The following is a 16,224-nucleotide window of genomic DNA, read 5'->3' as shown; positions in this document are numbered from 1 at the left end:
CTGGGTCTCTAGCATTTCATACGAATATAAGGGTCAGATTATTGTTACTGCAAAATAGCCAGATTGAAATATTGATAGAAATTTCCTGAATTTGTTGATCAGTTTGGAAACCTGGCCACCTTAATAGCATTAAGTTTTCTGATCCATTAATATGTCATAACATTCCATATATTTAGGTCTTTAGTTTCTTTCAACAGTGTTTTGTAGTTTTCATTTTATAAAATTCATACCTTTTAAAACTGTTCATGAGTTTTTATTCTTTCTGTCAGTGCTAACAATAGAAATACAATTTATTTTTTGACATTGATCTTATATTTTATTTACATCCTTGTTGGATTCCCTTAGTATTTCTAATAGTTTTTAGTGAATTCTTTAGGATTTCTATATACAAAATCAGGACATCTGTAAATACAGATAGTTTTATTTCTTTTTTTGCATTCTGAGTCTTTTATTTCTTGTTAAATTGTCCTGTCTAGAACCTTCAGTACTTTGTTGAAAGAAATGGCAAGGTGAGAGTATCTTTCTCTTGTTTCCAATATTCGGAAGAAAGCATTCATTCTTTCACCATTATGTGTCTTATTAGTTGTAGATTTTATTTGTAGATGCCTTCTGTCAGGTTAAAGAAGTTTTAATTCCTAATTTATTCCATGTTTTTATCCTGAAAGGGTTCTGGATTTTGTCAGCTTCTGTTTCTGGGTTAGTAGGATGACACATAGTTCTTGTCTTTTACTGTATTAATGTCATGTATTACATTGATTTTTTAAAATCTTAAACCAGTTTGTGTTCTTAAGGTAAATTCTACTTAGTCATAGGGTATAATCACTTTTGTATGTTGCTTGATTCAGTTTACTAGTATTTTGTTGAGTGTTTTCCCATCTGTATTATAAGAGATATTGGTTGGTAGTTTTGTTTTGATGTCATTGCCTGGTTTTGGTGTCAAGGTGATATGATATAAAATGCATTGAGAAAATGTTCCTGCATTTTTGGTCTTAGCTCACTTAAAGTCTTTGTCTAGTATGTCCACCCACTAGTGTCATCTCATTGACTCTTTCTGTTAACTGTTCATTTTTTTCCCCCTGTGTAGGTATTTCTCTATTTCTTTGCATGTTTTGTTTTTTTGTTGTTGTTTAAAATATGACCTTTAAAATAATAATGTATTTCAACTCTGGAAATCAGATTTCCCCCCAACCTCAGGGTTTTTTGTTTTTGCTGGTTTTTTAGTGACTCTTTTAGACTAATTCTATAAAGTTTTTTTTTCTTTGTAAAGTTTTTTTTTCTTTGTAATGTGGAGCCACTGCATTCTCTGCCCAGTAACCACTGAGATCAGTTAATGATTTGTCAGCTATTTCCGTAGATGTCCCAATCTTTGCCAAAGGACTCAATGTGTGTTTATTTTGGAAAACATCTTCAGTTCTTAGGAAGTTTAAAACTCTGCCTTTGCCTTTATTTCCTGTTTGCACAGGGCTTCAAGTTTATCCAGAGCTGAGACATTGGGGTCCTCTCAGGTTATTTCTGGGCATGCACACAGCTCTGTACATAGCTGACCTCCTGGATCTACAGGAATATGTTAGGACTTTTTAACGTCCTCTATGGATATCTTGTTCCCCAGCTCCTCCTTGTAAGTTTTTGGCAAGAGTCTTATTTGCCTTAACTGGCATCATGCCTTCAGCAGCTATAATGAAAGCAATTGCTGATGATTCACCTACTGACCTGGGGAGTTTCTCTTTCAGTATCCTATCATTTTGCCTTTTCATACTGTTCATGGGGTTCTCAAGGCAAGAATACTGAAGTGATTTGCCATTCCCTTCTCCAGTGGACCACATTCTGTCAAATCTCTCCACCATGACCCGCCCGTCTTGGGTTGCCCCACGGGCATGACTTAGTTTCATTGAGTTAGACAAGGCTGTGGTCCTACTGTGATTAGATTGACTAGTTTTCTGTGAGTATGGTTTCAGTGTGTTTGCCCTCTGATGCCCTTTACAACACTTACCGTCCTACTTGGGTTTCTCTTACCTTGGGCGTGGGGTATCTCTTCACGGCTGCTCCAACAAAGCACAGCCATTGCTCCTTGCCTTGGATGAGGGGTATCTTCTTGAAAGGTTGTTGTTGAATCACACGAATACACCGGGATTCTTGGCCCCCGGAGGAGAAGAATTCAATCCGGGGCCAGAGACAAGGCTTGATTGCTCGGAGCTTTTGTGTAATAAAGTTTTATTAAAGTATAAAGGAGATAGAGAAAGCTTCTGACATAGGCATCAGAAGGGGGTAGAAAGAGTACCCGCTTGCTAGTGTTAATAATGAGGTTATATAATCCAAAGAATGTCTGGAGGTTGTAAAGACCTCCTCCGACCTACTCCCATAATTTACATTTTAAGATAACACTGTCCTCAGGCAAGATACATCCTTGTAAAGACCAGGTATACTCCCATAATTAACATTTTAAAATAACAGAAGGTTGAATCCAAAGACTGTCCTTAGGCAGGATACATTATTGGTATATAATCCTAAGGAATGTGGAGAAAGAAAAAAGTTTGTCCTTTCTTCCTCCTTGAGAATTTCAGACCCCTCTCTCCTTGGGGACCCCTAGACTCCCTATCAACCTGTCTAGGAACTGATTCTATCATCCTCACCGCCGCCCTTCCTGACCTTCAATGTGGGATAGCTCCTCTAGGCCCTCCTGCGCCCTTGCAGCCACGGCTCCAGGTAACTCCTCTCCTTGCTGACCCTGGCCTCGGGCGTGGGTTGCTCCTCCCGGCCGCCGCCCCTGGCATCGGGCGTGGGGGCATGGGGTAGCTCCTCCCGGCCATCGCCCCTAGATGTTCAAGCTGGTTTTAGAAAAGGCAGAGGAACCAGAGATCAAATTGCCAACATCCGCTGGATCATAGAAAAAGCAAGAGAGTTCCAGAAAAACATCTATTTCTGCTTTATTGACTATGCCAAAGCCTTTGACTGTGTGGATCACAATAAACTGTGGAAAATTCTGAGAGATGGGAATACCAGACCACCTGATCTGCCTCTTGAGAAATTTGTATGCAGGTCAGGAAGCAACAGTTAGAACTGGACATGGAACAACAGACTGGTTCCAAATAGGAAAAGGAGTATGTCAAGGCTGTATATTATCACCCTGTTTATTTAACTTATATGCAGAGTACATCATGAGAAACACTGGACTGGAAGAAACACAAGCTGGAATCAAGATTGCCGGGAGAAATATCAATCACCTCAGATATGCAGATGACACCACCCTTATGGCAGAAAATGAAGAGGAACTCAAAAGCCTCTTGATGAAGGTGAAAGTGGAGAGTGAAAAAGTTGGCTTAAAGCTCAACATTCAGAAAACGAAGATCATGGCATCCGGTCCCAGCACTTCATGGGAAATAGCTGGGGAAATAGTGTCAGACTTTATTTTTCTGGGCTCCAAAATCACTGCAGATGGTGACCGCAGCCATGAAATTAAAAGACGCTTACTCCTTGGAAGGAAAGTTATGACCAACCTATATAGCATATTGAAAAGCAGAGACATTACTTTGCCAACAAAGGTCTGTCTAGTCAAGGCTATGGTTTTTCCTGTGGTCATGTATGGATATGAGAGTTGGACTGTGAAGAAGGCTGAGCGCCAAAGAATTGATGCTTTTGAACTGTGGTGTTGGAGAAGACTCTTGAGAGTCCCTTGGACTGCAAGGAGATCCAACCAGTCCATTCTGAAGGAGATCAGCCCTGGGATTTCTTTGGAAGGAATGATGCTAAAGCTGAAATTCCAGTACTTTGGCCACCTCATGCAAAGAGTTGACTCCTTGGAAAAGACTGTGATGCTGGGAGGGATTGGGGGCAGGAGGAGAAGGGGATGACAGAGGATGAGATGGCTGGATGGCATCACTGACTCTATGGACGTGAGTCTGAGTGAACTCTGGGAGTTGGTGATGGACAGGGAGGCCTGGCGTGCTGCGATTCATGGGGTTGCAGAGAGTCAGACACTACTGAGTGACTGATCTGAAGGAATATTTTCTGGCACAGCAAGCACCAAATTAGCTCAAATAATGAAAAGCATGATTGGGACTTCTCCAAGGTGCTGCTCGACAGACCAAATAGTGATAGTTTTCTTTTTCTTTTGATATATCTAGCATGGGGCTTTTAAAGAAGAGTTTCATAGCTAGTCAGCCTCTCCAGGTGGTGGTAACCTCTGCTTTCAAAGCTACTCAGGGCTACTCCATGGTTAGGGAGAGGGTGATAGTAATCAGGATAGTTAGAACAAAAAGCTCACTGTTCTGAGGTTTAGCACATTTTCTTTAATAAGTGCTCCTAAAATCATGGCTGACCTTTGGTTAATCTTCAGACTTTTTGAAAAGTTGATTTTGACAAATTTCAAGTGTTCACATTGCATTTTTGAAGGAACAGATTTATAGGGGTCCTGATGCCTGACTGTAGTTATAATTTACAGCATTCAGAGATTCTTAGAACACTGTACACACTGGCCTAAGGACCCTTGGAATCAGTTACCAATTTACTGCTAAGTTGATTGCTTGATAAAGGACAGAAATGGTATGGACCTAACAGAAGCAGAAGATATTAAGAAGAGATGGCAAGAATACACAGAAGAACTGTACAAAAAGGATCTTCACGACCCAGATAATCATGATGGTGTGATTACTGACCTAGAGCCAGACATCCTGGAATGTGAAGTCAGGTGGGCCTTAGAAAGCATCACTACGAACAAAGGTAGTGGAGGTGATGGAATTCCAGTTGAGCTATTCCAAATCCTGAAAGATGATGCTGTGAAAGTGCTGCACTCAAAATGCCAGCAAATTTGGAAAACTCAGCAGTGGCCACAGGACTGGAAAAGGTCAGTTTTCATTCCAATCCCAAAGAAAGGCAATGCCAAAGAATGCTCAAACTACCGCACAATTGCACTCATCTCACACGCTAGTAAAGTAATGCTCAAAATTCTCCAAGCCAGGCTTCAGCAATATGTGAACCGTGAACTTCCTGATGTTCAAGCTGGTTTTAGAAAATGGAGAGGAACCAGAGATCAAATTGCCAACATCTGCTGGATCATGGAAAAAGCAAGAGAGTTCCAGAAAAGCATCTATTTCTGCTTTATTGACTATGCCAAAGCCTTTGACTGTGTGGATCACAATAAACTGTGGAAAATTCTGAGAGATGGGAATACCAGACCACCTGATCTGCCTCTTGAGAAATTTGTATGCAGGTCAGGAAGCAACAGTTAGAACTGGACATGAAACAACAGACTGGTTCCAAATAGGAAAAGGAGTACGTCAAGGCTGTGTATTATCACCCTGTGTATTTAACTTATATGCAGAGTACATCATGAGAAACGCTGGACTGGGAGAATCACAAGCTGGAATCAAGATTGCCGGGAGAAATATCAATCACCTCAGATATGCAGATGACACCACCCTTATGGCAGAAAGTGAAGAGGAACTCAAAAGCCTCTTGATGAAAGTGAAAGTGGAGAGTGAAAAAGTTGGCTTAAAGCTCAACATTCAGAAAATGAAGATCATGGCATCTGGTCCCATCACTTCATGGGAAATCGATGGGGAAACAGTGGAAACAGTGTCAGACTTTATTTTTCTGGGCTCCAAAATCACTGCAGATGGTGACCGCAGCCATGAAATTAAAAGACGCTTACTCCTTGGAAGGAAAGTTATGACCAACCTAGATAGCATATTCAAAAGCAGAGACATTACTTTGCCAACAAAGGTTCATCTAGTCAAGGCTATGGTTTTTCCTGTGGTCATGTATGGATATGAGAGTTGGACTGTGAAGAAGGCTGAGCACCGAAGAATTGATGCATTTGAACTGTGGTGTTGGAGAAGACTCTTGAGAGTCCTTTGGACTGCAAGGAGATCCAACCAGTCCATTCTGAAGGAGATCAGCCCTGGGATTTCTTTGGAAGGAATGATGCTGAAGCTGAAACTCCAGTACTTTGGCCACCTCATGCGAAGAGTTGACTCATTGCAAAAGACTCTGATGCTGGGAGGGATTGGGGGCAAGAGGAGAAGGGGACGACAGAGGATGAGATGGCTGGATGGCATCACTGACTCAATGGATGTGAGTCTCAGTGAACTCTGGGAGTTGGTGATGGACAGGGAGGCCTGGCGTGCTGCGATTCATGGGGTCGCAAAGAGTTGGACACGACTGAGCGACTTATCTGATCTGATCTGATCTGGATGGACCTAATAGGGTTTTGTTTATTGATTTGAAGTATAGCAGCATTTAAAATACGATTTTATGTTACTTTTCAGGTTCTGGAAAACTCATTTAAACCTGAGCCTTTTTCTCAGAGTGTAGTAATTTGTCATTTGACTGTCAGCTGTAAAATAAAACGAGTTGAGTTCAGTGGCTCGGTCTTGTACAACTTTTTGCAACCCCATGTGGAGAAGGCAGTGGCACCCCACTCCAGTACTCCTGCCTGGAAAATCCCATGGACGGAGGAGCCTGGTAGGCTGCAGTCCATGGGGTCGCTAAGAGTCGGACACAACTGAGCGACTTCACTTTCACTTTTCACTTTCATGCCTTGGAGAAGGAAATGGCAACCTACTCCAGTGTTCTTGCCCAGAGAACCCCTGGGACGGGTGGGCTGCCGTCTCTGGGGTCCCACAGAGTCAGATACGACTGAAGCGACTTAGCAACAGCAGCACTGGAGCACACCAGGCTTCCCTGTCTATCACCCACTTCTGGAGCTTGCTCAAACTTATGTCCATTGAGTCGGTGATGCCATCCAACTGTTTCATCCTCTGTTGTCCCCTTCTCCTCCTGCCTTCAATATTTCCCAGGAACAGGGTCTTTTCCAGTGAGTTAGTTCTTCACTTCAGGTGGCCATAGTATGAGCTTCAGCTTCATGATCAGTCATTCCAATGAATATTCCAGCCTGATTTCCTTTAGGATGGACTGGTTGGATCTTCTTCCAGTTCAAGGGACTCTCAAGCACTTTCTCCCACACTACAATTCAAAAGCATCAATACTTCGGCGCTCAGCCTTCTTTATGGTCCAACTGTCACAACTATACATGACTACTGGAAAAACCATAGCTTTGACTATATGGACCTTTGTCCATAAAATAATGTCTCTTTTTTAATATGCTGTCTAGGTTTGTCATAACTTTCTTCCAAGGAGCAAGTGTCTTTTACTTTCGTGGCTGCAGTCACCATCTGCAGTGATTTTGGAGCCTGAGAAAATAGTCTGTCTCTGTTTCCATTATTTCCCCATCTATTTGCATGAAGTGATGGGACTGGATGCCAGAATCTTCTCTTTTTGAATGTTGAGTTTTAAGCCAGCTTTTTCACTCTCCTCTTTCACCTTCACGAAGAGGCTCTTTAGTTCCTCTTTGCTTTCTGCCACAAGGGTGGTGTCATCGGCATATCTGAGGTTATTGATATTTCTCCCGGCAATCTTGATTCCAGCTTGTGCTTCATCCAGTCCAGTAAAATAAAATAACTAATGACATGAAGTCCTAGCATACTATCCCTGGTAGATAGTGGGTTTTCACAGATTCATACTTCCAATATGCTGTTTACAGTAATAGAAGGAAATAACAAGTCTCTCACATCTCTTACACACTGGACTGTATTCTAGCTTTAGACAAACTTTTTCTTATTCACTACTCAGAACACCTTGTAGGGGCTTATGAATCAGTATCTCAATTTTGATGATAAAGATCTAAAGCCAAAGAGTCAGTAGCTTGCCTTAAATAATACAACTGGAAATAGTAAAACTGAATTCAAGCCACACTCTGTTTGCCTCCAGAGTCCATATCCTGTTATTACTCTAAAGTTAAATTTTTGTACTCTGTTGTATAATACATTCATTTGGTTCAAAGATAAGCTATCTAGTGGGAAAATCACAAGCTTTGTGTTGTATAAAGTCTTGTTATTTATGTGATTTACACAAGAGAAAATTACCCCTTAGCACTAAAACTAAAACGTTGTCTTTTTTAATTAAGTAGGTAGCAATTATCAGATTAACATATTAAGGTAAATTATCTTAAGTATAAAGTACATTGCTTTTGGGCAGAATTAAATATTTTGCTTATATAAATAATTCTTTTTTAGAGACTAATAGAACAGCGTGACACTCTGAAAGAAACAAATGAAGAGCTTCGATGTTCACAAGTACAACAGGATCACCTAAACCAAGCAGGTGGATTTTGTTGCATTTAGAAAAGGTTTTTTAATGTTAGATACTGGGATGTTAATCTGTTTTTTCGTTGCTGATATTGTTTAGATGCGTCCGCTACAAAAAGTTATGAGAATCTTGCTGCTGAGATTATGCCAGTGGAATATAGGTAAATTTGTTTTTATCAATTGACAACCCATACTTAATATTAGAAATGTGAATTCTTTTCATAATTTTCTAAGCCTTTATTTTTCATTTTATGAGTCATAGAGCTTGAAAATACTTTGTCTCATCTGCTTATACTTTCTAAATCATATTGTTACTGCTACTATAGCAGTTTAAAAATTTACCAGAAATAAAATTTCACTTACTAGCTGAATAACATATTCTGGTTTTTTGTAATATGACCTTTATTGTGTAGAACTTATTTTTCTATCCTTAAACTCTTTGGTATCACTTTAAAATGACAGTTATTTAATGGACAGGAATTTCCTTTCTTAAACTCTGGAAAACCTTTTTAATACATAGTTTTCAAATTCCCAGCAGTGAAACAAAGTAGGAGATGATCTGTCAATTGCAGGACGAGTAAGCCAGAGTTAAAATACACATTTTAAAGGTTCCTCTTGACCCAACTTTTATTTTGGTATTTTATTGCTGTGTTTACTTCTAGGTATTTGACTTACCTGGTATTTTTACGGTCTTCTTTTCCTTTTTGTGGCAACAGTTTTACTTATTAATTACTTCACATCCTACTCTTTATTTATTACTGAGATATAATTCATGCATTTACAAATGTGCAGCCTGGTACTTTTTAGTAGTCACAAGTTGTACAACCATCATCGCTATCTAATTCTAGAACATTTTCATCCTCCCCAAAAGATATCCATTCCTGCCTCCCCTCCAGTGCCAGCTCCAGGTAGCCAGTAATCTACTCTTTATCTCTGTGGATTTGCTTATTACAGACATTTCATATTTGTGGAATCATACCATATGTGGCCTTTTGTGGTTGAATTCTTTCATTTTGCATAGTTTTTATAAGTTGTTGATTTTCAGTTTGTTCAGTTTTTTTGCTGTTAAGATAAAGCTCCTTACAAGCTGGGCTGGAAACTAACTTGCACTTTTAGTTAGTAATATCCAGTGGTATTAATCAGGAGAAGGCAATGGCACCCTGGAAAATGGCATCCTGGAAAATCCCATGGATGGAGGAGCCTGGTAGGCTGCAGTCCATGGGGTTGCTAAGAGTCGGATACCACTGAGCGACTTCACTTTCACTTTCATGCATTGGAGAAGGAAATGGCAACCCACTCCAGTGTTCTTGCCTGGAGAATCCCAGGGATGGGGGAGCCTGGTGGGCTGCTGTCTATGGGGTCGCACAGAGTCAGACATGACTGAAGTGACTTAGCAGCAGCAGCAGTGATATTAATCACTTAAAAATAGTCCTATGAGCCTATATTTTTAAAGTTATCATGCTGGCATTCAGAACAGAAATTGAGATTAATTGAAATTAGTTGTTTTTGGGTAATGGGATTTAGGAGGGCAGCAGGTAGTAGAGCATTATTTTTAATTTAACACCATTCCTATCATTTGCATTTTTTAAAAATATATATGTATATATACCTTTAATAAAATATTTTCTAGAAACAGAATTCTAAAGACAGTCATTAGCATAAAAGGATATTTAAAAATTTTAGGCAGACTGTAATTTCTTAAATCTATTGCTTTTTCTTCATATGTTTTTTAAGGATGTGCTGTATATTACTTTAATGTGAATTGTTTCTCAATTATCAAAAAAAATTCATATTATCTCTTCGAGAGTTGCATAATAAACATTTATTGATCTATAATCTTGTACCTTTAAAAATTTACTATTTGTTTTTTGAGACATAGTGTTAGAGTGTACATTTTTTTTAAAAGAAAAGCTTTTAGAAACTTTAGTAACATTTCAAAATGACAGCTGTTGAGTAGATAGAAATTTTCTTTTTCAAAAGTTAAAGAATTTTTTAAACTCATATTTAAAAAATTTAAAAAGAAATTTTGATTTTTAACATCAGGGAGGTGTTCATTCGACTGCAACATGAAAATAAGATGCTTCGATTACAGCAGGAAGGCACTGAGAACGAGCGTATTGAGGAGCTGCAGGAGCAGCTGGAGCAGAAGCACCGCAAGATGAATGAGCTGGAAACCGAGCAGAGGTGACTGATGCACTCCTTCCTAGTCGATGATCATAGCCATTTAATTACCTGGCCACAGAATTGTGACTCACAAAGGCGGAAGATGTCATTGTAGTTCAAATCATTAGGATTTGTGCAAGTTTCAGTTTCTGTTTTTTTCATCTCTCACTATCCATTATTTTTAGCAGACTTTGTTAAGCAGATTGCTTATTCTTGAATTTCATTCATATGTCTTCACAAATGACAGAAAATTTAACAAATGAATAAATGGCAATAAATGGTTTTCAACTGGAGTCCGGTGCACAGATGGTACACAGATTGTGGAATCAAATTTGAATGCCACCTTTACTTAACTGGGCATTTACTTAAACTCACACTTAGTATCCCAGATATAAATTGGAGATGGCACCTATTTGCAGGTTGTAATGAAGATTACAGGTAATGTGTTTAAAACAGATGGTGTACTTATTTGATACCAGTGAGGTGCTTAAAATTTATAAATATTTTTTAAAAATTATGTTCAGGTGGCGCTTGGGCTTTCCTGGTGGCTCATTGGTAAAGAACCCACCTGCCAATGTGGGAGATGCGGATTTGAACCTTGGGTTGGGAAGATCTCTTGGAGAAGGAATGGCTACCCACTCCAGTATTCTTGACTGGGAAATCTCATGAACAGAGGAGCCTGGCAGGGCCACATTTCATGGGGTCGCAAAGAGTCAGACACGACATAGTGACTATACTACAACACCAACATGTGGTGCTTACTAGTGAGCTTCTAAGCTCTTTTTGATATTAACTCATGAAATTCTTATAATAACTCTATGAAGTAGTAAGTGTGATAATCTCATTTTATGAACAGGAAACCGAGGGTGCAAGGACGTTAAGAAACTTGCCCAAATCACACAGCTAGTGAGTTCTGGACCTGCCTTTGAGCCTTGTGTCAGTCAGGCTTCAGTCTGTGCTGTTACCACTGTTGCTGTCCTGCCTCTTACAAATAGCATACTGGCAATAAAAGTATTTGGGTTTGTTGGACATACCTGTATTGGATCTGAGAGATCACTAGGAATTTTAGACACTTGAACCTTGTCTGTCAACCTGTATGTGTACTATTATATCAACCGTAGTTAAAAGAATAATAGCATTTTAGCTTCTTGAAGAGACTGTTGAAAGTGAAAGTCGCTCAGTCATGTCCAACTCTTTGTGACCCCACGTGCTATACAGTCCATGGAATTCTCCAGGCCAGAATACTGGAGTGGGTAGCCTTTCCCTACTCCAGGGCATCTTTCCAACTCAGGGATCGAACCCAGGTCTCCTGCATTGCAGGCAGATTCTTTACCAGCTGAGCCATAAGGGAAATATTGCTAATTTATATAATTCAGTATCAGCACTGGAGATGCTGAGTTTGAGCTTTTAATACAGGAAGGTAAACATGTGAATAGGTAATGATTATGTAATATATATAACAGTGGAAATATGTAGTATTATAGTGGGCAGGGGATGTTTTGTCATATACATATATATGAAGAGAAAGACAGATACTAATTGTCTTGCTGGTAACTTCAGTAGAGGTAATGATTAAGCAAGGTTTTAAAGAATGAGATTTTGCCAAGTTAAAAAGCTACACTTGTTGCTAGTGCCAGGCTCTTTAACGTCATGAAGAAATGGTTGAAAAAATGGTGGCCTTCCTTTTCTTGCAATACCGTACGAAATCTGAAACAAGAAACAGAAACCTAGTTTCCATTCATTAAAAATACAACTGAAGGAAAACTGAGCTAGTTTTCTAATTTTTATTCCAGTGAGTTCACTGCAGAAATGTTATGCTTTTTAAACTAACTCATTAAGGTACTTTAAACTTTTAAATGTGGGCATATATGCTTTTAGGATAAAAATATCTTTTTTAAAAGAATATTTCCTTGAAAGTAGTTTACTGTACCATATATTATATCTAGCCACAGGTAGTTTTTCAGCTTTGGTTGTTGCTATTAAATGCACACTCTGTGAGTTAAATTGCATAATGCACCTGGCTTCCCTGGAGGCTCAGCAAATAAAGAATCCGCTGGCAATGTAGGAGAAGTGGGATTGATCCCTGGGTGGGGAAGATCACCTGGCAGGGAGTATGGCAACCCTCTCTAGTTTTCTTGCCTGGAGAATTCCAATGGACAGAGGAGCCTGGCAGACTATAGTCCATAGGGTCACAAAGAGTTGGACACAATTGAAGCAATTTAGCACACATGCACGAATCCTTAAGTACTTTGACTTTCAGTACAAATAAACACATGTAACCCATCTTATAATAGGCTGAGCAAAGAGCGAATCCGAGAGTTGCAGCAGCAGATTGAGGACCTCCAGAAGTCTTTACAAGAACAAGGCTCCAAGTCTGAAGGTGAAAGTGTAAGTAACTTAAAAATTATGATACTTCTGTTGTGGATGGACTCTCTGTAATTGGTCCTGATGCCCAAATTAATCTTATATTTGAAAATGCTACCCTTATCATTGGGGGGTGCCCTTAAATACCGTATATATCTGCATAACAGATGCAGTGACTTTGCCAATTTGAAGCCTATAAATCAGTAATATGGGTTGGAAAGTGATTTGTATCTGCTGTTCTTCAATAGCTACCCCTTAGATTCATGTAATTCCTGATTACATGCATGCTACACTTGAACCTTCACAGTAGTGCTGGAATCCCAACAGGACTAGCCTGAGAAAAACCCTAATAAGAGTAATTAGCAGTCAGAATTGAGGAAAAGAGAGAGTGAGAAAGCGATTTCTACCAAAAGAGCACTCAGGAAATAGTAGATCACACCAGCCTCCAAAGGACAGAAATCTTAAAGCAGTCTTGAAGTACATTGCCCCTTAATTCTTCCCTCCTTTCCTACAGACTCATGGCCTTGCCATTTCTAATGGTTTTTATGGTCAATAATTGTGAGGGTATAGAGACAAGAGAACCTAAAAGAGATCATACAGTGTAACTGAGTAGACATAGCAATGTTGCCCTAGTTTGATTTCTGTGCAGAGAAAAAAAGGAGTAATAATTGAGGGAGAATGTATTTAACTAAAACAACAACAACAAAAAGGAAGGGTGTGTTAGATAGATTTTGATTGGATAGAATGTTAGCTGACATACCTGTATTGATGGGGGAGAAAACTATGGAGTGAGAGTAAATAAGATGAAAAGGAAGATTGAAAGGGTTGTTTCCTTTCTGTCTTTTATATGCTTTATATGATTTTCTCTTTCTTCCCTGGGGGCTTGGAAAATAGAAATCGTCTCATGCATGGCGGCATCTCATATGTGCATATATACGGTATTGTACCTCTCTAATACAAATTTTGTTAAGCCACAGTAGAGAATATTTTTAAAATGGGATCATTTTGGGGTAGTACATTTTGGATCGCAGTGTTTTAAAGATTTTAAATTTATCACTATAAAAAATTTATTGGAGAGCTTTCCTGGTGGTCCAGTGGCTGAGACGCCACATTTCCACTGCAAAGGGCATAGGTTCAGTTCCTGGTCAGGAAATTAAGACCCTGTGTGCTGTGTGGTTCGGCCAAAAACAAACAAACAAAAATAATTGGTATCAAAAATACATTTCAGATTATATATTTCAAACTTTTCAATCTGTTTGGTAGATGATTCAGAACTACTATTGCCACTTAAATTCCTATTCTTTTAAACAGAAAATTTTGTGTTTTAAATTTTTTTTTAACAAAATCCAGTTGCTTCATTTTGATGTTATCATTAGAAGTGTTTGCATTTAATGGTAAGGTTTTATTATAGAGATGATATAGTTTTTTAAGTCTGTTCTTCAGTGAAGGTCTAAAATCTTAAATTTTATATTTTAGATGGATAATTCTTTAGATGTTTAAATGTTTGATACTCCTCAGTATATCACATTCAGCTTGCATTTGCTATTTTTCATCAAGTTCAAATTTTACTTTCATTGTATTTAGAAATATGAAGCATTTTTCTTTCTACTCTTGCACTATTCCTAATTTAATTTTCTGTTCTCTTTCCTGTCTTCGTTGAAGTAAAAATATACTTAAAATTTTATGTTTTGAAAGTATGTTATTAGAAATAAAATTTTAAAAACATTTATTATTTTATATAATCCATCTTCAAAAGGAGGTAAAGAGATTTTGATGTCTGAAAAACTTACCTTTGTCACAATAGTTATCTTACAGCAACTTTTTCTAATTTTTATAGTCCAGCAAACTAAAGCAGAAGTTGGAAGCTCATATGTAAGTAAAACTGATACTTCGTTTCAAATGTGAGAGGGGAAGGATTTTACTTTAAAAGGTTATTAATACCCTTTTCTGATTTTGTTTATAAAAAGTAAAAACCCTGATGCAATCGAATGTTCAGCACTGTCACCAAAATGTGAAAAGAAAAACATGGTAAAAGATTCAGCCTGCCTGCTCGTGATCCCAAACTCCTGTATTTTTCAATTGCTAGTGTCATTTGAAGAATTTACAAAATAGACAACTGTCACAACTAGATTATGTGGAAAGGAAAAGTGAAAGTGTTAGTCTCTCGGTCATGTCCAACTCTTTGTGACCCCATTGTAGCCCGCCAGGCAATGTGGGGTGTTTAACCTGTAAAATATTTATTTTAACTTTCTTAGGAAAGTTAGGGTGGCTGGGGAAAAAAAACTAAAATTTTTGCCATTCACCACGTGTCAGGCAGTTTGCATCCTCACAACCAACCCTTAGAATACTTGCCAGGGATTATTACCATTTCACAGATAAGGAAATTATGAATCAGAAAGTGACTTGTCCATAGTCCACAGATGTTATATGGCAGAAAGCAGTTTTCATTCTTAGGTCTCTCTGGCTCCAAACCTCCATGCTCTTTCCATTACTTAGGGAAAAACTAACAGAGGTCCATGAAGAACTACAGAAGAAACAAGAGCTCATTGAAGACCTCCAGCCAGATGTAAACCAGAACGGTGGGTATTTGTAAAAACCTGAATCAGACTGTATCTAAAGACTTGCCTTTTTAGTTGAAGGATGCTAGAACTGTGTATATAAGTCTTTGGGCAATGCAAAGATAAATACGTTGCAAATAAAAATCATTGATAATTTTCAATGATTTAAGTAATTAATAAATGATTATATCTTAAAGCAAAAAGTAAATCTATAAAATGAACCGAATGATATATAGGAGTATCAAACATTGTAAAACATAATAGAATTAGCAATTTGGAAGTGTAAATAAAATTTGTAATCAGATTAAAATGAGCTTCAAATATGTAGAAAGAACATTTTACTTTGTGATGGTTGTGCTTAAATAATAAGCTGTATTTGCTCATTGAAATACCTGCTAGAAAGGAGAAAAATAGGTTGGGAATGCAAATTATTGATATTTTTGAGAAAAAATAATACAAAATAAACAGGGATGTCTTGGGTATAGTTCAAAAGTTTTAGAGAATTCACTATAAAGAAGGAATAAAAGGTTTCTCTCTTAAGTTCTCTTTATCAGTCTTTAGAAAATACATGTACTCTTTTTATGTGAGGAGGGAGTATTTCAAATTGGTCATATCTCTTTTTTTTCAACAATAGTACAAAAGATCAATGAGCTTGAAGCTGCTCTTCAGAAGAAAGATGAAGATATGAAAGCAATGGAGGAAAGATACAAAATGTACTTAGAGAAAGCAAGAAATGTGAGTGGCTTGTCTTCCAGCATTTTAGTCTTTGTGACTCGGGTTCTAACGGGGTCCATACCCCCCTTCATGGATCTACGTCACGTTGCTTTGCTCCTTACCACCCTGCCTTGTCAGTCAGGTCCCTATTTGCAAGGCAGACATATTAGCAGTATTTTAAGGCTCTGCATAAAATTCTCTTCTTTTATTCAGTAAATAGAAACAGGTACAATAACTGCACATGACTTCATAGGGACAGTTTAAATGTTGCAGTAACCTCACTG

The 16,224-nt window shown here is 38.3% G+C and overlaps 1 protein-coding gene across 2 annotated transcripts in view; it reads left to right on the top strand.

Annotated features, from left to right (window-relative positions):
• HOOK1 (hook microtubule tethering protein 1) overlaps positions 1-16,224 on the top strand; it is a 71,631-nt gene that overhangs the window by 44,507 nt on the left and 10,900 nt on the right. For both annotated transcript variants that reach the window (XM_027537093.1, XM_027537094.1), the window contains exons 13-19: positions 8,070-8,157; positions 8,242-8,302; positions 10,185-10,325; positions 12,599-12,692; positions 14,506-14,540; positions 15,165-15,247; positions 15,861-15,961. In XM_027537093.1, the coding sequence (XP_027392894.1) occupies positions 8,070-8,157; positions 8,242-8,302; positions 10,185-10,325; positions 12,599-12,692; positions 14,506-14,540; positions 15,165-15,247; positions 15,861-15,961 (603 nt within the window). The remainder of the gene's footprint in view (positions 1-8,069; positions 8,158-8,241; positions 8,303-10,184; positions 10,326-12,598; positions 12,693-14,505; positions 14,541-15,164; positions 15,248-15,860; positions 15,962-16,224) is intronic.

This window comes from Bos indicus x Bos taurus, chromosome 3, assembly GCF_003369695.1.
Source record: "Bos indicus x Bos taurus breed Angus x Brahman F1 hybrid chromosome 3, Bos_hybrid_MaternalHap_v2.0, whole genome shotgun sequence".
Taxonomy (NCBI): Eukaryota; Metazoa; Chordata; class Mammalia; order Artiodactyla; family Bovidae; genus Bos; species Bos indicus x Bos taurus.
This window is presented reverse-complemented; position numbering and strand designations above follow the sequence as displayed.